Source organism: Lonchura striata, chromosome 37 (genome assembly GCF_046129695.1).
Source record: "Lonchura striata isolate bLonStr1 chromosome 37, bLonStr1.mat, whole genome shotgun sequence".
NCBI lineage: Eukaryota > Metazoa > Chordata > Aves > Passeriformes > Estrildidae > Lonchura > Lonchura striata.
The window spans coordinates 949626-972143 of record NC_134639.1 but is presented as its reverse complement, the minus strand read 5'-3'; the positions used below and the strand labels follow the sequence as shown (position 1 = coordinate 972143).

General features: G+C 52.2%; 1 protein-coding gene across 1 annotated transcript; it reads left to right on the top strand.

Moving 5' to 3' along the window:
- Positions 1 to 21061: 21061 nt before the first annotated feature.
- Positions 21062 to 22252, top strand: LOC144247983 (uncharacterized). The gene is given in 1 exon segment (XM_077789789.1): positions 21062 to 22252. A coding segment is annotated over 1 exon segment (1191 nt).
- The last annotated feature ends 266 nt before the right edge of the window (positions 22253 to 22518 follow it).

Sequence of the window (22518 nt, the reverse complement as noted above, 5' to 3'; positions counted from 1 at the left end):
GGGCGAAGAGGCTTGGGTGTCCCAGGGGCCCCCCAGACTCCGGGAGTCTGCACCGAGGCGGGGTGACCCAGCTGTGTGGACTCGTAGCCCTGCCAGCCCCTCGGGGACCCCTAAATCCGTCTGGGCAGGGGCCTCCCCCACCTACGTCACTGGGAGGTGTTTGGGGCAGTTGTGACAAAAAGCGATACCCCAAACTTCCCGTTTCTAACCCCAAAAATCACCCAAAGCAGAGGCAGTGGCACGGTGGGAACTTGATGGGGAGCAGGGGGGTGCCCAAAATCCCTGGGGGCTGGGGGGAAAGGGGTCCTTGGGGTGTGTGGAGGTTCTTTGGCCCTAGGGGAGGTCCCTGGGCTCTGGTGGGGGTCCCTGGAGTGTGTCTGCCTTGGCTGTGGATGGGGGTTGGGGGGTCCTCTGTGCCTTTGGTTCCATGAGGATCTGGAGGATCACAAAGGATCCTTGGATCCACAAGGTGTCGAGGAATTTCTCATGGAACAAGGACATGCTATCCTTGATGCTATTCCTTTGCAGGAGCTGGACAACCCTGGCCTGCAGATTACTGAGTTATTTTAGTTACTTTAAAGTACTTAGGACATCCTTGGAAAGACAATAAGCCTTGTACAAACACAATAGCCAATGCTGGGTGCTGAGTAGTACATGAAAACTGGCACATTCTATAACCTGATCAGATGCTTGTAGAATAAAAGCCAATCAATAAGTGACAGTAGCAAATAAATATTCATTGGTTAATATAATATGATTATATTTATTATGTTAACCAATGAATGTTAATTTGCTATTGTATTATGTAAGGCAATAAAGGCATAAAATAAGACATGAAAAAATTAGACAATAAAGGAGGATGACATCAAGCCATATTGGTTTGGGTGTCATTACTCCAGCTGGGTCTCTGTGAGACCCTCTTCAGATTGTCAGCAACAAGGGGTCTTGATTTTCACACCTACTAAAAATGGATTAGGAAATGCTGGGGATCCATATCAACTGGGGATTGATGATATCAGTCTATAAATAGGAAAAGTAAACAGGACAAAACAATTCCCTCTGCACTGTTTTCAATATAGTTGGTTGACTTTGAATACACTTGTGCAATCTGTCTAATTAACCATAGAAGAATTGAAGACTTGAATTATTCCCATGGGCTTGTCTTGCTTGGGTGTTTTGAAGAAATGTGAATGAGCCTTTGTCACTGAATTTCTACACTGAAGAGCTCAAGAAAGAAGAGGCCTCTGGAGTAGTAAAGTTCATCACCAACCTCCAAGGTGCTGAGGATGCATCCCCATCACAGCAGCAATGAGCAGAAATGGGCACAGCTTTGGGGCTGCCCCAGCTCTGGGATGGGCCCTGGGCCTGGAGCAGGAGCAGCTCTGGAGGGCCCCAGGGCCGGGGCTCTTGTGCTGGCCTGGGCAGATGGGATGGCAGGAGGGGCTGCAGAGCTCTCAGCACCTCAGGCAGAGGGGAGCAGGGCAGCCAGGGAGCTCCTTTGGCCTTGGCCAAGCCCCTTCCCCCATGGTGAGGCTGAGTCCTGGCTGAGCTGCAGCTGCTGCTGTGCCCTTGGCAGGGGCTGAGGCCGTGGGGCAGTGCCCAGAGCAGCCTGGGCTGAGCAGAGCTGTGGGGCCAGAGCCGGCTGGGCTGTGCTGGGGAGAGGCCCTTGGTGCTGCCCAGAGCTCAGGGCAGCTGGCAGAGCTGGCAGGGAGCTGGGCTGGGCTGGGAGAGCCTGGCACAGGAACCATCAGTGTCCATCTCAGCCTGGCTGAGCGGGCAGGGGCAGGACTCAGCCCAGGCCTTGTGGGGCAGGGCCAGCACCCGGGCAGGCACTGAAAACAGGCAAGAGCCCGAGAGAGGAGGCTGCTCTGTGCCCTTGGGGCATGGAGAGAGCAGGGAGGGGCCCAGGACATTTGTCAGCGCCAGCCTCTGTCTGTGCCAGCCCTGGGCAGCCCTGGCTGCTGAGCCCAGCTCTGCCCTGGGCTGAGTTTGGCTGTGGCCCAGCTCCATCCTCCTGCGGGGCTCAGGGCCTGTTCCTGGCCATGGCCAGCCCTGGCCGCCTCTCTGCTGGCCCAGAGGCCGGCAGAGCCCGGGCAGGGCTGTCTGTGCAGCCCCACAGGTGCCACGGGCTCGGCAGGAGCTGGCAGAGGCTGCCCAGCAGGGAGGCCATGGGGCACAGAGCCCCAAGGCTGCCCAGGGCCCCACGGCACAGGGGCCGTTCCCAGCCGCAGTGCTCCTGTCCTGGGCTGGGCTGCACAGGGGCTGTGGCACCATGGCTGGGCCAGCACAGGGCCACAGAGGGGCCACGCAGCCGCTGCCGGGGCTGGCAGCAAGGCTGGGCACAGACAAGGAATTGCTGAGCATGGCCTGCGCTGGCCAGGGCTGCCTGTGCCCAAGGCAGAGCTCAGCTGCCCTTGGGGGCTGCAGGGACACTCAGGAGCCCAAAGAGCCTCCATGGCTGTGCTGGAGACCAAGGCTGGAGCAGGGAAATGCAGGGCTGCTGTGCCATGGGGAGGGCATGGAATTCCAGCACACACCTCAGCTCTCTGATGGTCCCGGCACCGTGCTGGGCCCTGTTCCAGACTGGAGCAGAGCAGATGTTGATGGCACAGGAGCCCTGCGGGGCTGGCTGGGACCTGCAGCTTGCAAGGTGCTCTGCTCTCCCTCAGCTCCTCTCTGAGAGATCCAGTCCCAGCTCGGCACCTCAGGGCACAAGTGGCACTGCCTGGTCATGGGCACACAGCTGATATCTGCCTGGAAAGGGACACAGGTATTAGTACTTGTACATTTCATAATATAGAAACACGTTTTTATTATCTGGGTCGAGTAGTTTTAAGAAATGACAAAGCTTTCTACCAGGAAGAGAAATTTCCTGGATGTGTAATGATGGCATAAGTAGAAGAAATACTGATATTTCCTCCATCTTGTGTCACCAATACTCTCTTTATTCTTTCCTCTCCCTCTTCCTTCAGGTGTTTCCAGCTCTCCTGTTGAAATGGCCATATCTAAAGACATCACTTCACGAGGTAGAACTATGTCCTTCCCATTGCTCCTCCTGCAGCTTTCCTCCTGAAGCTTCTCTACAGTCATTGAGCTGCAGGAAATTGCCCAATGTTTCTGAAGTTCAAATAAATATCATATTAGAGAACATCTCAATTGGCCTTATATCCATCACAGACTTATATTTTCTTATGTCTTTATCAAAAACTGTTCCTGTACAGAAATCCCTTATGCATGGGTAACATATCAGATGCTGCTGGGATATCACAAATAGCTGAGGGAAGAGCTGTGATGCTTATTAAACTGTTCAAATGTTCAACTTGTGTTTGTTGGCAAGAAACCTTTCTGTGCCTCTGAGTGTCACCATCCCTGAGCCCAAATGACACAAACCTGATGAGTTGTGGTTCCCACTGCAGGGGCTGCACTTGGACCTTGGCTCTGCACAGGAGAGCTCTTCATCCACTTTCCCTCTTTGCCTCCCTCTGGCCATGGAGGGAGCTCCTGATTTCAGCCTGTGACTCGGGTGTGCAAAGAGCAAATCTGGGCAGAATCGGGGCAAGGAGAGTTGGGGGGACCTTGGGATCGGTGCTGGGCACAGAAGGTGTTTTCCACTGCTCTGAGACTGCCTGCTGTGCACAGTGGATTTAATAGCCAGCAGAGGAATGACTTTTGCACTTGATGGAGCTGTGCCTTCCCCAGGCTTTGTTGGCTGGCAAGAAATGAACATCCCTCTGTGTCTCAGGCAGCTCCTTCTCCAAGGAAAGCAGGTGGGAGTGGGAGCCAAAAAGCAGAAACCTGCAGGTGCAGCCTGGGCTGGAGGGAGCTCAGATTTGCACAAGGCTGCTCTGAGTGCCAGGGCTTGGATGGGGGAAATGGTGGGGTGGGGATAGGGACAGAGTCTGATGGATTGTCAGCCGTAAAGGGTCTTGATTTTCATATGAATTCAAACTGCATGAGGAGGTACTTGGGTTCTGTGTCAAGTGCAGATTGCACATATCAATGTATTTACAGTAAAAAAAAAAAAAAAAAAAAATCCCAACTTAAACAGGACCTAAAATATCTTTTCTCATTGTCTTTATAAAAATAATATTTTGAACACACTTCTGAAATATCTTGTATTAACCACAAAGGATTTGAATACTTAAATTATTCCCAGAGGCTAGGCTTGTTAAGGTGTTCTGAATGTTAATGAGCCCTGGGCCACTGAATTCCTGAACTGAAGAGCTGAAGGCTGAAGAAGCCTCTGGAGCAGTAAAATTCAGCAGCAGCCTCCAAGTTGCTGAGGATGTCAGCAGCCCCCACTGAGGCCATCCCTGCCCAGAGACCCTGGGGGAATAGGCAGGCAAGGAGAGCGTCCCTGGGGCTGGGGCAGCAGAACTCAGAGGCACCAGCAGCTCCATCTGGGAAATGGAGTGTGGGATGGGGTGTGAAAGCCCTGCCTGGGCTGTGCCAAGCAGGACAGACAAGCCTTGACCCCCATCCACTAAAAAAACTCTCTCACAGAGACATTTAATAGGAATTAAAATTATTTGTGTACTTTGAGTTGGATGTACTGGAGAAATACCAACAAGAGATTCTCAGGAGGTCAAAAGAGCAAAACAGCCTTTACTGGCAACTTTAGAAAATCAGAGAAAATTTGGCAAAATGTTTATTTTTATATTCAATGAACAAAAAAGCTTCTCAAAGCATTAACTTGGCCCATTCATATTGACAAACTGTTAGCTTGTTCAATTTTAAGTTAATCAAAATCCTCAAGAGGACAGAAATAGAAGTAGACATTGAGAGAAAGACAAATTAGATACAGAGAAGCACACACAGAGTTACCAACTCCTGGAATCCAGCAGTGTTGAGATGGAAATTCTAAGAGGAGGCAGAGCCAAAATGTGTGCTTGCCTTGTGGTCAGCCTTAAATACCCCTTGGTGTTACTGGGCCCTTCCCCCAGGTGGGACTTGGGGTCATTTGGTCAGTCAGGAGCTGGGATGGGGCTCCAGGGCTGGCTGTGCAGCATTGCCTGTGCTGTGCCAGGGACTGGCAGACACTGCTGGGCTGGGATAGAGGCTCTGGGGGGATTGGGGTTCCAGGGCAGGGCAGGGCTGGGGTTCCAGGGCAGGGCAAGGCTGGACCTGCCCATTCCTCCCCCCCACATGAAATGTTTCCAGCCAACAATCTCCTTCAGTCTGTCGTAACAGGCAGTGTTGGAGGTGGAGCCCAAATTATTCCCATGGGCACCTAGATGAGGACCATTATTTTCCATAGGAAGGAAAGCCCAGAGCCCCAGTGTATGGAAGGCAGGTGAGAGCCTCACTAGGCCAAGGCCAACCCAAATTGTCAGTAATGGCAAATTTTGCCTGGGAGCAGTCTTTGGAGATAGGGAATTTTGGAGGTGGAAGCCAATCTCAGCCATGTGCACCCTGAGAAGCAGGACAGTTCTTTCCCTTAGGAAAACACAGACCCTCTCCAGATGGAAAGTCACCTTCATTAAACTATTGCCCACCAGACTTGTCCTGGCAATATTCCAATGGGAGAAATCCCTTGATATTAGGAAATTTGGAGGTGAAATCCCAGTTATGGCCATGGGTGCTTGGAGGAGAAGGACAGTTCTTTTCCATAGGAAGGAAAGCACAGAGCCCCAGTGTTTCATTAGCAGAACAGAAGAGACCCTCAACATGCCCAAGTCAGCTGGATCAGTCAGGTGCCCCCTGGGAGGCCAAGCCAAGCCTGTTCCATGTTCCCTTCGTTTTATGGGGGCCTGCAGTGTCATAATGCCCCCTGGGTTCCAGAATGTCCCGCAGTGTCACAATGGTCTCCATAGTTATACAAGCCCCACAATGTCACTTCACTTCTCTGTTCCATGAGGCCCACGATGGACCTAAGGTCCCCGGGGGTTTGTGGTGTCACAATAGTCTCCTTTGGATCCCTAGTGTTACAATGGACACTGATGACACGAGGCCCTCCAGTGTCACCCTGGAGTTTTTTGTTCCATGCAGCCCTGCAGTGCCACAAAAGCCTCTTGGTTTCACGAGGCCCCACAGTGTCACAATGGTCCTCTTGGTTCTGTGGGGACACCAGAGTCACAATGGTCTCACTGGTGTCATGAGGCCTCACAGTGTCACAATGCTTTGCTTATTCCATGGGGCCTCACCGTGTCCCAATGGTCTCCATGATCCCATGAGTCCCCTTAGTGTCACAATGGTCTCCTTGGTTCCATGGTGCCCCACAGTGTCACAATGGTCCCGTGGTCTCACAGGCCCCACAGTGTCACAATGGTCCCTTGGTTCCATGGTGCCCCACAGTGTCACAATGGTCCCTTGGTCTCACAGGCCCCACAGTGTCACAATGGTCCCTTGGTTCCATGGTGCCCCACAGTGTCACAATGGTCCCTTGGTCTCACAGGCCCCACAGTGTCACAATGGTCCCTTGGTTCCATGGTGCCCCACATGTCACAATGGTCCCTTGATTCCATGGTTCCTGTGCTGGTGCATTCCCCCCTCCCCTTCTCAGGCCGCCCTGCCAGCTGAGAAATGCTCGCTGGGCCTCGGCCTTGGCCAGCAGCCCCTGGGCTCAGCTCCTCTGGAGCTCATCACAAACACGCTCTGCTCCAGGCACTGCTGCTGCCCAGACAGCTCCTGGCTGCTTCAGGAGCAGCCCTGGGAACTGTTTGTGTTCCCTCAGTGGCACAACATCCCTGTTCTCACCCTGCCAAAGAAAGCTGCTGATGCCAAGTGCGGCCAGGGTGAAACATGGCTGGGACTGCAGCCCCTCTCTTGGGGCCCTACAAACAGTGCTCCAAAAGGAGCCCTTGGAGCTCTCCTGGGCCAGCGACTCCCTCTGAGTGGGGCCTCTCCGAGACGGGAACTCTCCCGTTTGCTGCACTCAGGGATCCCCAACAACGAGGGAGTCTGGGCCGATCCCCCCACTCCTCCAGGCTCAACCCTTCCCTGCTGGGGAGATGCCAAAGCATCCCCAGGGAGCATTTCACTGCCCTCAGGGGAATTTCTCACGGGTGCCTTGCACTGACTCTCTGTGTCTGTGTGCACACAGGAGTGCCTGTGCTGGGGAAATGTGGCAGAAATGCTGCTCTCTGAGGGCTCTGAATCCCTTGGATAACTGAGCCAGTCAGGCCTGTAAGTGAGGTTAAATCACAAGGTCTAAGCTAAGTTAAATGCTGGTAAGAGTTGTTCTTTTGCCAAGTTCTAATGTTTAATATAAGTTATCATCTAAGTTGAATATTGTTAAATGCTGTTCCTTTGCTAAATTGCAAAGTCACGGGTTATTAATTAGGTTAAATACGCTTGATCTCTGTTCTTTTGCTAAATTGTGAAGTTGAAGGTATCAGTTTATGTGAAGGTATAGGTTACGTCCTCTTAAGTTTGAATACAGTAAAGCTTTTAGGCCATATTCCTTTCATCCTTGCCCTCACTGTCCTCGTGTCACACACACACAGGGACAGTTCTTGGTTCATTTCTGGTTTGATTGCCTGGATTTTGTTTGGTTTTGTTGCTGCTTTGTTTTCTTGCTGTGCCTGAAGTGTCCAGTCAGGAGCAGAGTGACTCTTGCCAAGGAACTTTGTGCTGCTGTCACTTTAATATTAAATCTGGTTTTTGCTGGGGATTTTTCAGCACTCTCAAGCCCTCGTTGATACCAGGCTGAAGGAGCCCTGTCCCAGGCTCTGGCCCTGGGGGACACGGGGACGCTGCCGGGGGGTCCCTGTCTTCCTGTCCCACCCCCCATGGCTCCAGCCCCTGTCCCTGTGTCAGGCTCTGGGGTCCATCTCATGGAACATCCTCTGGGGGAGGCTGCGGCGCCAGGGGTGGGGGGACCCGGGGGGACAGGGGACCCCGCTGTGCACGAGCAGCGTTGGACTTCTCTGGGGGAACTGGGAGGGGGGCTGGGGCAGAGTGACCTCCCCAGTGACCTCACACAACCTCTGTGATGTCACATAGCCCCTGTGATGTTGGAATCCGTGGTATTGATGATTCTGAGATTGTAGAAAGTCTCTGTCTTTCTGCCCTGTTGCCAAAGAAGAAGCCATAATTCGTCTGTGCTGGTTTAGAGGTTGTTTATTCTGTTTATCTCTAACATGTTCTGCTGCCCTGCTGCAGGTCTGTCCTGCAGGGCAGCGTGTGGGGCTCTGCCCTCAGTGGGATGTTACAAACATTAAATACTAGAAACTCCCTGTGCTGGATTTACAACAATAACGTGCCAATATCTGTCACTTACGTTGAACAGTGTGTCCCCAGCCTAAACCAATAGAAAAATGCCAACACTACAGTGAAACATGGAGGGCATGAAGAAGAAGGAAAAGGACAGGACACCCAATTTCCTCCATCTTGCCCCCTTTGAACTCCTAATCTAGAATCCTAAAATTTTACTTTTGCACCTGGGCCACACTTAATTATTACTCATATCAAACACTCAGAGCTTGTAATTCATCCTGTAAGATTGAAAACTCTTTTCCATGGACAGAGATCACAGACAGTGTCTCTCGGGGCTCTGTACAGGGAGGTTCCTGACCCCCTGCCAGGGTCCCAGACCTGCCAGGGAAGCCAGAGGGATGCTCTGGATTCCCACACTCTGATATCACAGAGCCAACTCTGAGATGTCACCCTGTGATATCATACAGCTGCTCTGTGATGTCACAGATGATTCTGTGATGTCACAAAGTCTCCCTGAGATGTCACTGTCTGTACTTTGATGTCACAGCCTGCTCTATGATGTTACACAGCCACACGGTGATGTCTCAACCCACTCTCTGATGTAACAGAGCCACCCTCTATTATGGCAGAATCTCCTCTATGGCATTATACCCTCCTCTCTGATGTCACAGCCTGCTCTGTGATGTTAAAACCCCCTCAGTGATGTCACAAAACCCTCCCTGTGATGTCATACTGCCACTCTGTAATGTCACAGCACACACTTTGACCTCACTTCCTGCTCTATGATGTCATACAGACATGTCATGATGTCACAGCCTGCCCTGTGATGTCACACAGTCCCCTCTATCATGCCATAGCTGCTCAATGACCTCACACAGCCCACTCTGTGATTTCATAGCCAATCTGTGACCTCACACAACCCAGTGTGTGCTGTCACACAGCCCCTTTCTGACATCACAGCTGCTCTGTGCCCCTCTGGCACAGCCACAGAGGAGCTGCTGTGACACAGCCCCCTCTGGGACATCCCACAGCCCCTGCCAGTGCTGAGCCCCTGTGAGCTCTGTCTGTGCCCTGCTCGTGTCCCTGGGATGCCCTGGCAGAGCCCCAGCCCTGCTGGGCTGTGCACAGGAGCTGCTCCTGGCCAGAGCTGTCTTTCTGCAGCGCTGCCCTTGCCAGGAGCTGCCTCTGGGCCAGGAGCCCGGCCCAGCTCAGCAGCACAGACACAGCACAAGGGCTTTAACGAGCCTCCGGGGCTTTGGTGTTCTTTGCATCAGACCCATACCCTCAGAGTGTGCTCAAAGAACTTCTTGAGAACTCCAAGTGAGATTAAAACACTGAAGTTTCTTTGACCTTGAAGAGATCCCTGTCAGGGACACGACTGAGAAAGTGTCCCCAGGTTCCAGTTAGAGCAGAACACTGGAGGCAGAGATGACAGCTGGGGACAAGCAAGGCAAAGGTGTCTCTGGTGCTGAGCAAACCTGGATGTGTTTCAGGAATGCAAAGGGCCCAGGCCTGAGCCCCAGCCCCTGGCAAGGCAGATCCTGTCTCTCCCTCATTGCTCAGGGCTCTTCCCAGGATGAGCACTGGCATGTGGGGATGTGCAATGCCAAGGGCAGGACCATGGGGCGGCCCTGCCAGGCTGCTGAGCAGGGACAAGGAGGCACTGAGGCCCCAGGGCTGCAAGGGTCCCTTGTCCCCTCGTGGCCTCAGGCCCAGGGCCAGCAGCCACGGCCAAAGGGCTGCACAGGTTGGCTCTGTCAGGGCCTTGCAGCTGCTGCACATCCCTGTGCCCTCTGCAGCCCAGGCTGTCCCACGGTGTCCCTGCCCTGCGCCTCTGTCCCTGCAGGCTGTTGTCACTCCCGGCTGCCTCACCTCGCTGGCCCTTCCTCTGCTGGCAGCTCTGCCTCCTGCCTGCCCCTGCCTGGCCACACAAAGCCTTGGGCTGCTCCAGGCTCCTGCTGGGGACGTGTTGCACCACAGCCCTGCCCTGGGAGGGAAATTCCTTCCTCCTGGTGTCCAGTCTGGACCTCCCCAGCTGTCCTTGGCATTAATTCTCTTTCTCTGGCTGTTCTCTACTATGTCAGAAGGATCCACCATCTCTAAAACCACCCTTCAGTCCCTCCCAGGGCTCTCCTCTGCTGTCTTCAGTCCCCACCCTACTGAGCACAGAGATCCTGTGTCCATATAGAGTGGTCAAGTGCCTGAGGCCAACAGCATCTGGACAAGAGGGACAGTTCTTTTCTTCAGGAGGGAAACCACAGAGCCCCAGGGCTTTGAAGGCAGATGTGAAGCTGTCACCAGTGACCAAGGCAAGCCTGACCTGTCTGTACCTGCAGCTTCTGTCTGAAAGCAGCCTTTGGATATATGAGGAGTTTTAGGGTTGGAACTCCATTTCAGCTGTGGGTTCCTGGACTGGAATGACAGCTCTCATGGGAAGGAAAGGGTGGAGTCCCAGTGTTTCAAAGACTGCTTAGAGGCAGCCCCAAGGAGGGCAAGGCAGCCAGACCTGCCAGCCAGATCTGTTGTCAAGGAAGAATTCTTGGATAGATATAATCTGGGAGGCCAAATCCCACTTTTGACAATGGGCTTTGAGACAAGAAGGACAATTCTGTTCCATACAAAGGAAAATACACAGCCCCAGTGTTTGAAATGCATGTGAGACCTGGCCCAAGGGAATCTAGACAGTCCTGGCAGCTTTTGTCTGGGAGCTGTTTATGGATATAAGGAATTTTGGAGGTGCATTCTCAATTTTGGCCATGATTTTTTTTTTTTTTTTTTTCATGGGAAGAAAAGCACAGCCCTCAGTGTTTTGAAGCCAGATGAGAGGTGGCCCAAAGAGGCCAAGGCCAGCCCAGAGTTGTCTGTCCTGGCAGGTTTCACATGGGAATAATCTTTGGATATAATCAAATTTGGAGGAGTAATCCTAATTTCAGCCATGAATAACTGGAGGAGAAGGACAGTTCTTTCCCACGGGAAGGAAAGCATGTAACTCTAGGGTTTCAGGGACAGATGAGAAACAACCCTCAACATGCCAAGGTCACTTGGACCAGCCAGGCAGCCCCCCGGAGGCCCAAACAGACAGACCTGTTCCATGTTCTTGGATTCTTGGGGCCCTACGGCATCACATTTTCTCCTTGGTTCTATGTGGCCCTGTAGGATCACAACAGATCTTTGTTTCCACGAGGCCCTGTGATATCACAATGGTTTCCTTGGCTCCACAGTGGCACAATGGCCCCTTGCTTCCATGAGGCCTTGCAGTGTCAAAATGGTTTCCTTTTTTCCATGGGAAAATGCCACAATGGCCCCTTGGTTATGTGAGGTCACGGAGTCTCAAAATGGCTCCTTGGTTCTGTTGGGTTCCCCAGGATCACAATGGCCCTTTGGTTCCACCAGGCCTGGATGTGTTACACTGGCCCCTTGTTTCCATGGGGATGCAGTGTCACAATGGCCCCTTGCTTCCATGGGGACTCGGAGTGTCAGAATGGTCGCATTGATTCCATGGAGCCCCGCAGTGTCACAATGGTCTCTTTTGGTTCCACAGTGTCACACTGGCAACTTGGTTCCATGAAGCCCTGAAGTCATAATGGATCCTTGGTTCCATTGGGCTCCTCACTGTTACATGAGTCCTCAGTGCCACGGAGTCCTGCAGTGTCACAGAGCTCTCCTGGGTTCCATGGTGCCACACAAGGTCACCACGGCCCCTCAGCTCTACAAGGCCCCACAGTGTCACAAGGGCCCCTTGTTCCCATGAGGCTGGGCCATGTCACAATGGTCTCATTGGTTCCATGAGGCCCTGCAGTTCCACAATGGCCCTTGAAGTGTCACCATAATCTCGGTGGGTTCCCCCCCGGGTTCACAATGTCCTCCTTGGTACCATGATGCCCCATAGTGTAACAATGGTGTCCTTGGTTTCACAGTCAGAATGGCCCTGTGGTCTCATGGAGACCCACAGCCCCTTATAGAGCCCCACAGCCCCTTATGGAGCCCCACGGCCCCTTATGGAGTCCCACAGTGTCACTGTGATCCCCTTGAATCCATGAGGCTGTGTTGTGCTACCATGGCCCCGTGGTTATACAAAGCCCCGCAGTAACACAATGGCCCCTTTGGTTCTAGTGAGTCCTGAAGTGTCACAATTGTTGAAGAATGATTGTTGGAACAAGGCCATGATTCTATGGAATACTTGTTTTAAAAAACCTCTGTTTAAGACCCCAGAATCAGGCTGTGTCTGACCTGGGAACAGAGCTTGGGAACCAGGTTCTGTGTCTAGGCTTGGGAAACCGCATTCTGTACAAGGTCTAGGAATGAGATAATAAGGACAGGTATAGCCTTGAAGATATGCTATGATACAAGGACAGGCTGTAAGATATGTTCAACAAAGATGAAATGTCCTTGGAAGACATGATGTAGAGATGAGAATTTAGCTTGAGAAACTTAGCTGCAGCTATAAGTGCACATAGGAGAAATAAAACAAAGACCTTTGTAAATTAACCAATGAGAGCTTACTGCTGATTATGCTTGTAGAATACCTATATATGTTAAGTGGCTTTTTGATTAAAGTTGGAGCTTGCTATCAATCATATTGATTGCATGCCTTTTTCCCCACCACCCACATCACATAATGGTCTCCATGGTTCCATGAGGCCCCACAATGTCACAATGAACCTTTGGTTCCATGAGCCTTTGTACTGCCAGCAACAGTCTCCTTGGTACCACAGTGTCACAATGTACCCTTGGTTCCATGAAATGCCTGGCCTCCCACAGCCCCGCCCAGGCGTGGGGCCCCTCACGGCCCCTCACGGCCCCTCATGGCCCCTCACGGCCCCTCATGGCCCCTCACGGCCCCTCACAGCCCCTCACAGCCCCTCACGGCCCCTCACAGCCCCTCATGGCCCCTCACGGCCCCTCACAGCCCCTCACGGCCCCTCAGGGCCCCTCACAGCCCCTCACAGCCCCTCATGGGCCCTCATGGCCCCTCACAGCCCCTCAAAGCCTCTCACAGCCTCTCACAGCCCCTCACAGCCCCTCACGGCCCCTCATGGCCCCTCAGAGCCCCTCATGGCCCCTCAGGGCTCCTCACAGCCCCTCATGGCCCCTCATGGCCCCTCACGGCCCCTCACAGCCCCTCACAGCCCCAGGCGTGGGGCTCCTCCCAAAGGAGAAGGGGTCGGGCCCTGCTGTTCTCCTTTAATTTCAGTCCCTTCCCAGTGCCGAGCAAAGAAAGGCTGGAATGGAGCCTTTCCCAGCCTTTCGCTCTGGGCTGGCTGCGGGCTGAAGCTCTGTGCCGGCGCTGGCCGAGCACCAGCAGCCCTGCAGCCCCAGCCTTTGCTGTGCCGTGTCCGTCCCTGTCCCGACCCCGCCCGGCTCTGGCAGCAGCAGCAGCCGCAGCGCAGCGGGTGCCGGCCCGGCCCGGCCGGGGCTCCCGGGCAGGAGCAGCAGCAGCGCCGGCCCCTTCCCGCCTGCTCCTGCCTCGGCTGCCGAGGGCTTTTCCAGATGGACTCTGGAGCAGAGCAACAAGCACCCGCACACAGCCCTGGCTCCTCAGGGCCCGCCTGTGCTGCCCCGAGCCAGCCCTCAGGGGAAGGAAGGATCGGCTTCCAGCGCTGTTTTCAGCACTGTTTTACTCACCCTGAGCTGACAGCAGGAGGCTGCTGCTGCCTTTGCCTTGGGAATTGCAGATCACGGCTGCTCTTGTCCTTCTACTTACCACCTGAATTTTATCCATAAAACTGCAAGTGCCTCTTTCAGTTGGTGCTACCCACAGTGCTTTCATGACAGTGAAGTCAGTATTTTTGTCACAGGCATGAGGATCAGCAGATACTGGAATGCCCACCAGTTCCTGAGCACTAAGGTGAGGGGAATTAAAGCCACAAAGGCCACATTTGCAGTACTCAAACACAGCCCTGTTGCTGGTGCTGATGAAATAGAATAAACTGAAAGAGGCCATCACAAAAATTGCCTCTGTAGTATGGAATTGAATTTAAAAACCCACCAGGAGAAAGCAGAACTTCTCGATTTGTTTCATTGCTTCTTCCCAGCAGCAGGAAACCTAGATGCCCAGAGGTGTTTTCCCTGCTGGTGAGCACAGTGAGAGCCCAGCCTGTGCCCAGTCCCAGCGGGAGCCTGAGCCCAGCCCAGGGAGCTCAGCGCACGCGGGGCCAGGCCCAGAGCCCCGGGCACGGCCGCCCATTGTGGGGCAGCGGCGCAGATGGAATGTCCTGCGGCCCAAACCTCCTGCTCCTGCCACACAGCGCTCAGCACTCTCCCCCTCCTCATCCTCTTCCAGCACGACACAAATTCCAGCTCGGAGGAGGCTTCCCCAGAGAGGGCTCCGGCTCCTGTCTCAGCCTGAGTGTCCCTGCAGAGGAACAGGGCATCTTTCAGGCACTTCCACAAGCTCACGCTTCTCACTTCATGTGAATCTGGGGTGGAAATGTGCTTGTTAATAAAGCCAAAAGCCATGGGAATGGACTAGTAATTATTAGAAGAAAAACACTCTTTTCCAGGGAAGGTTCACCAAGTCATTGCCTGCATTTGTCCTTTTCAGATTCTTTCAGTTGGCTACTCTGAGAAGTCCAGCTTGTTCTGGTGCTTATCAGGAACTGATTGTACTCTTGATTTATGCATCAATGCACCAGATGTGGAATCATCTACACTGAACTCAGAAACAAACTCCCTCTGTCAGAGCATTTTCACATTCCAGATCATTCTCAAGATGTCCACTGACAGGCTGGAATGATTATTATTACACAACTCTCCAATTTGGGCTGCAGGCTCTGGAGATTCTTTCTCTGAATTCAGCCAGGTTTCTATTCTCTTAACAATTCATGGTAACACCTCCTGTTTTCTTAGCCTCGAACAGTAACAATGAAAACCTTACCCCCAGCACAACTCCCCAGCCCACCAGTTAAAGAAAGGACAAGCTGTCAACTTCTCCAAAGCTTTGTCCTGCTCTGCTGCAAGAGTCCGGCAGCACACAGGGTGTGGAAACCCAAGAGAAACTGCAGTTGGTGGCACATCCTGTGGCAGGAGCTTGACCTCACTTTCCAGGAAGGGTTCTTGAGAAGAGCAAACAGGACTGTGGAGAAGATTCCTGAAAAAACTAAAACAGCTTTCCAGAAGTGAAATGAAAATGAAAAGAAACAATATGAAATGTTTTCCCCTATTTATTTCTATGCTCCCCTTTTCCATCTTGTTTTCCATCTCATAAACTCCAAATGCATCTCACATCTAAGATCAATGACTTAGCAAGTTTTAGACACTCTAACATACCATGAGCTACACACAGTTTGCCTTCCCCTGTGTCTGCTGGAAAGCAGTGCTGGAGCCATAAGAGCAGTGCTTGGGTCGGGCACAAATCCTGCAGCCAGGGAATGTGCCCCGCCAGTGTGAGACCCTCAGCAGGGACAATACACAGCAGCGTTGCTGTGCTGGGTCTCCATGGAGCCATCCCAGGAGCAGCTGCTGAGCTCAGAAGCCATCGCAGCCACCGCCCTGCTCCAAAAACCCTTGGCAGGGTGGGCTCCTGGCCTGGCTCTGTGTGCCAGGAGCCGGCAGTGCTGGGTGCAGGCAGCCCAGGGAGGGCACAGAAACGCTGGGTGAGAAATGCTGGGGCACAGCGAGATGGGCAAGTGCAGCCGGCCAGGGCACAGGAGCAGCGTGCACAGGGGACACAGCCCCAGGACAGATGGGCAGGGCTGGGCAGGGCTGGCAGGGCCAGAGGCACCCAGGCCTTTGTCCCTGGGCTCAGGCAGCACCTCGGGAGCCCCACAGAAGGAACTTTCCTCGGAGGGGCTGCACTTTGCTTCTCCCTCGCCCTCCCTGAGGAGGCTGGCAGGGGCTGCAGGTTTATGGCATTTGTCCTTGCTGCCCCTCACATCCCCCTGCCCCACAAACAGCCCCGAGCCACCCGTCAGGGACGGGCCCTGCTGTGCCAGGCTGGGCTCAGGGCTTGGCCTTTCTGCTTCCCCCAGCCAGCCCAGGCCTTGCTCAGCATTGCAGCTCCCTGCTCTGAGCCTTGGACTCCTTGCAATCCTGGCCTCCAGGATCTGCTCTCTCCAGTGCCTGGGAGTCTTTGGCAGTCCCTGCCCTCACTGGGGCCCAGTGATGCTCCAAAGGACTTGGAGTTTTGCTCCTGACTCCTTGAGCAGCTTCTTCAGCCTTCTCTCAGTGCCTGAGGCTCCTGGACTCAGCCCCAGATCTACTGTGGGGATCATTAAAGTACACAAAGCCCTCAAGGGTGCTTTGTCTTCCTACAATGGTCTGCAAATCTCCAGAGCTTGTGCAGCTCACTGGACACAGTCTGGAGTTTTGTTAAGGAGGAAGATTTCAAAGTGCAATTCATGACTTCTTTTCTTTAATCAAGTGAGTATTTTTTTTTATTTTTCAGTTCAGAGAAGAACTGATAGAAGCATTCCCCAGGTGACCTTAATGCTCAGTGTCTCATTAGGATGTCTGGGCATGTAGAAGAATGAGCTCCCTGAGGGCTGACCCTTTTTGGACAAGTTGCCCCTCACCCCCAGCCTCCCCATGTCTGACATCACCCACCTGGCACTGACATCCCTGTGTCCTGCAGCAGAACCTTGTCCCTGAGCTCTGCAGCTCCATGACCCAGCCCATTGCACCGTGTCCAACCTGCTCTCCTCAGCGCTCTGCCTGCACACAGACCCAGGAGAGATTTTCCTACTAGGAAGCAAAGAATGGAAAAGCCTGAGCAGGTTTCCTAAACAACAAACCCCACTCAGGAGCCACCTGCTCAGTACAGGCTGCCTGGAATGGTGTCACCTTTCTACAAGGGACAGTGTGACCAGAAATGATCTCTGGAAGTAGAATTCTCTGAGTCTCCCAGCTGAATTCTCTGTCCCTGTCCTTTCCCTGGATCTCTGTTGCAGATGGAAGCTGCTGGGGCCATCCTCACCTTTAACCTCTCTTTGGAAGGCAAACAGGTGTTCCCATGTGTGTTAAGCAGGATTTGTTCAATGTTTCTATAAATCTTTTGTGTCCCCCATGGAACAAAGGGGCCATTTTGGCACTGAGGGGGTTACGTGGAAGCAAGAAGTCAGTTGTGTCCCTGGGGTCCCATGGAACCAAGGGGCCATGGTGACACAGCAGGGACACGTGGATCCAGTGGTCCATTGTGACACTGTGGATCCAAGGAGACCATGGAGACACCCCCAGAACCTCATGGAACCAAGGAGTCCATGGTGACCCAGCGGGGCTGCATGGAGCCAATGGTCCATGGTGACACTGCCCATCCAAGGAGGCCATTTGGACACTGTAGAAGCTCATAGAGCGAGATCGCCATTGTGACACTGAAGAACTTCATTGCACCAAATATCCATGGGGACATAGCAGGGCATCATGGAACCCAGGAACCACTGTTGGCAGTATGGAAACTCCTGGAACCAGGGGCTGTTGTGACACTGCAGAATCAACACAGCTGCTGCACCTTGTCCTTTGTCCTGCACAGCTCCTTGGGAGGCACGGCAGGAGCAGCACCCTGAGAGCCTCGGGAATGCCCCTCTGGGATCCATGGCACACACTACCAGGGCCTGGAATTTCAGTTCCCAGTCAGGAAAAGATGTTCCTGCCCTTGAAGGCAAAGCTCTTATGGAAGGCCCAAAAGCCAAGTGGAGCAAGATCTTACAGTGACATTTCATTGCCAGCCTTCATAAGTTCACCCATGGTTGTTGTAGCTGGTGGAATAGGGATGAAATTAGGGCAGGGCCTTTGGTGAAAGCTGCCCTGGGTCAGGGGAGACACTGAGAGAGAAACAGAGCAGGCAAAGGAAGGCAGGAGAGAAAGGAGCTGTTTTGGTTTGGAATGACAGGTGTCTGCTGAGAAAGGCAAGACCCTCCCCTGAAATGAAAAAATGTAGACTCTTTCTTTCTGATTTGTTATTAATTTTAAATTAAGGGGGGGGGGGGGGGGGCTTTCAGGTAAAAATATGGTAGCAGGAATAACAGCTTTTTATTAGGGAAGAAAATTAAAATATGAACAATGCAGTGAACCAAAGCAACACTGAGAGAGCCAGAATACAACGTGACACCCTGTTGGACAGGGTGTCAGCCACAGTCCAATTGGAATTCTGGCTGCAGTCCTCCTGGAGTGTCAGGTGTGGTTCTGTTGGAGAAGTGATCCTATAGGAAAGGGTGTCTTCCTCTGAAGAGGAAGAGGCAGCTGTTCCTCTGGGAAATCCAGCAAAGAAAAATCTGTGTTGGTGGGCCAGAATCTCAAGACTAGATTCAGGTAGGAATGCTTGGCTCCTCCCTCTGGGCGGGGCATCTCACAATGGGATGTTACAGTTCTTATCAGTCATGCTGTGACATTCAATAGCCCATTATCAGCATAGGTCTCCCCTGAGGGAGGATTGATTGTGGAAGAGATAAGGAAAAACTGCCCACTTAACACAGGACAACTGCCATGTAGATGGCAAATAGAACACATCTTGCTTTTCAGTCTGGAACAGGAGGACAGAAACAAAATCAGATGAGAAGGCAGCACACTGAAAAGCAAACCAGAACTGACAGAAAATGAATGGGACAGAAAACAATAATTCTGATAGTTTTATTTATTATCAAAATAAATCACACCCACCCAGCCCCGCACACTCCTGATCCCACAACCTCAAATTTGGATCTCACTTCTCCCAATCTCCTTCCCCATCTCACCCTGGAGGGTGTAGAATTGAGTAATTTTGGCATGGGACTGAGGTGGGAACCAGCAATTTGAGGTGGGATTGAGTCATTTTGGGGTAAGACTGAGGGGTTTCAAGTGGGATTGAATCATTTTGAGATGACAGAGCAATCCACCTTGGATTTTGGAGTGCAAAAATATGGAAAATACTACCACATATCACCCAAGAACCCACAAATCTTCCAGAATATGTTCCCAAACTGTAAATTCCACCTCAAATACCTCTTAAATGGTGGGACTTCTGACATCTCTGGTCAATAATAATTTTAGTCATTTTTCAAGTGTTTTTAAGTGATAAAGCCAAATCAGAAGAAAATTAGGGACCAGAGACCCCTTGAGCATCCCCTGGGCATTGGACAAAACAAACTCAGCAGAAATTAAATTTAACCCTACATAAAATGCCTTGAGGAAGATTTGCTCTTCCCACAAGTCACTTGTGATGGAAATGCAAACAAATCCCAAACATTAATAAACCAACAACAGAAGCAATTCTTTGGCAATTCCAAATTTCATCAGTTCCAGCACAGCTCCAAGTCAGATGCTGGCAGGTTCCATAAAAAGAAACATGGAAATTTGGCCCAATACAGGTTATTAAAAGGAAGGAAAAGGTTTGTGTAGCTGTCACAAAGGTGACAGGGACAAAGATAATAATGATTCTCGTATTTGGAAAAGCCCCCAAGCCTGTGAATTCAGGAATTACTTGGGAATTTAGCTACTTGAGCTGGGCTTCTTGTAGGATTTAAATACCCTTGTGTTCCTCTCCTTGGGGTGAATGATCCTTGTCAGTCTTGCTGGTATCATTTGTTCCCTTTCCTCCAGTGATTTTAACAAACTTTTCAGGGAAGGACAACAAAATATCTTCTTTACAATTATAAGTTCTCCCAAAAGTTGCTCAGAGGAAGCTGCATCTAAGTTTTCAAGAGTTCCTCTGGAAAGAGCCACAAACTCCTCAGAGGAGGGAACCAGGCTGTTGTCAAAGACACTTGGGGTCAGACAACAGTGCCCTGAAGTCATTGTGCCAAAATAATGCCCCAATCTGGTTAATAAAATTTTTAGATGCCTCTGCCCCAATTAAGGTGCTAACAAGACCAAATACAAAGTGGATTTTATTGAACAGTAAATGTGATGTAGAGAGAGATGGAAAGAAAGAAAAAAAGAGAGGAGAGCAAGGGAGTGACAGGGACAGAGATCTCCCCTGGGGTGGGGCAAGTGTGACATTGTCCCCTGTGTGTGTGGCCTTCCCAGGGTGGTGGTTTTACACCGGAGCCAGTTTGGGTAAGGGGGGTGGTGTTCATCCCCCACCCCGGGCAGGGATTGCCTCACTGTTTCCGGTTACAATGTCAGATGTAACCAAAAGTGTTTTCAGTCACCATCTCCATAACCTGTTATCAACAGGTGGGGCAGTGTTCTTTATCTCTTCCATGGCTCAACCCTGATAACGCCCTCCAGGGGCCATCTTCTGCTAATGGGCCATTGAGTGTCACTGTAGCACTGATAAAATTACATCATCCCATTGTGGGATGCTCCGCCCAGAGGGAGGAACTAAGCATTCCCACCTGGATATAATCTCACCCCTGCAACACCACGACCACCTTGCCTACTGCATTTCCAGAGGACAAGAGCTCCATAAGCACCACTGGACCTTCAGAGGAAGACCAGACCCTTCTACAGGATCACTGCTTTAACAGAATCACGTTCATCACTCCAACAGGGCTGCAGCCACCATTTCGTCAGCCTGCTACCACCACCCTGAGCAACGGGGTGTCAGGTTATATCCTGACTCTGTCAGATTAAGTCAGTGTTTCTGTATCATTGCCTCGATCCTAATTTTCTTACTCAATTGTGATTCTGGCTTAGACTCTCCCCCTGGTTTGCCTTCAAACCAGTACAAAACTCACTGTGCTTATCCCTTGTTTTCCTCCTAAAACAGAATTTCCCATCCCCAAAACTTCAAGAAATGGAGAAGGAGGTTGCAAGGAAGAGGAAGGAGCCCTGGGACGCCCAGGCAGGTGAGGAGGAGGAAGTCAGTGCCCCTTTCCTCCTCTCTCCTGCTCCATCTTCCAGACCAGCCTGGCCCCTGGCTGCAGGACAGCCCCGCTGCCGGTGTCCTCCTGCCAGGGAGGCACTGGGGGGATCTCCTTGCCCTTCCCTGTGGCATGGAGGCAAATCCCATCCTCTCCTTGTCCTTCCCCCCCCAGAGCAGGAGCTGAGGATGGAGAGCAGAGAGGACAAATCCCCGCAGCAGAAACTCGTGGAAGAGGCCGTTTTGAGTGGCTCCACAGTGCTGGAACCCAAAGGGGAGGAAAAGCCCTGTCGATCCCGCATGAGGAGGGGCTGCAAAGGCAGATCACGGGGATCTGAGCAGGAAAGACCTACCGTGGGCCAGGGAGGCAGCCAGAGATCAAGCCAGAGCTCAGAGCTGGCTGTCCATGAACAGCATCGTGTTGGAGAGAAGCCCTACAAGTGCTTGGAGTGTGGGAAGAGCTTCAGGAGGAATTTCAACCTGATCCGCCACCAGATGATCCACACTGGGGAATGGCCCTACGAGTGTGGGGAGTGTGGGAAGGGCTTCAGCTGCAGCTCTGCCCTTGTCATCCACAAACGCATCCACACTGGGGAGAGGCCCTATGAGTGTGGGGAATGTGGGAAGAGCTTCAGCCAGAAGTCACACTTGATCAGCCACCAGATCCTCCACACTGGGGAAAGGCCATACAAGTGTGAGCAATGTGGGAAGAGCTTCAGCCATAGGTCCAAACTGATCATCCACCAAATGATCCACACTGGGGAGAGGCCCTACGAATGTCCTGAGTGTCAGAAGAGGTTTCGGACCAGCTCAGATCTACTCCTGCACCAGCGGATTCACACGGATGAGAGGCCCTTCCGCTGCCCTGACTGCAGGAAGGGCTTCAGGTACAACTCCACCCTTGTCAAACATCAGCGCATCCACACCGGGGAGAGGCCCTACAAGTGTGGAGAATGTGGGAAGAGCTTCAGCCAGAGCTCCAGCCTGATGTGCCACCAGAGGACCCACACTGGGGAGAGGCCCTATGAGTGTCCCGAGTGTCAGAAGAGGTTTCAGACCAGCTCTGATCTCCTCCTGCACCAGCGGATTCACACAGATGAGAGGCCCTTCTGCTGCCCTGAGTGTGGAAAGGGCTTCAAGCGCAACTCCCACCTCATCATCCACCGGCGCATCCACACTGGGGAGAGGCCCTATGAATGTCCCCAGTGTGGGAAAAGCTTCTCCAGGAGCTCTATCTTGACCAGACACCAACGGAGACACCTGTAAGGGAAGCCTTGCAAGTGCCCCAGCTGCAGGAAAAGCTTTGTGCACTGCTCCATCTCCATCCCCCATGGGAGGACCCACGTTGGTCAGAGCCCCAATTACGCACATTCCCTATGATCCATGTTGGGAAGACACCTGACTGATAATCCTTTTGGTTTGGCCCTAATATTCTTCTGATCTATCTTCATTCCCTAAAACACCCAATATAGAATAAGAAAGAAATTGAACAGAGATGTTTAATGTCCCACCATTTAACAGCTAATTAAGGGTGAAATTATGGTTTGAGGAGATATTATGGAAGATTTGTTCATTCTTTGGGGATTTCGGGCAGTGCTCTTCATCTCTCAGCAATCCAAAGGTCAAGATGGATTGATCTGTCACCT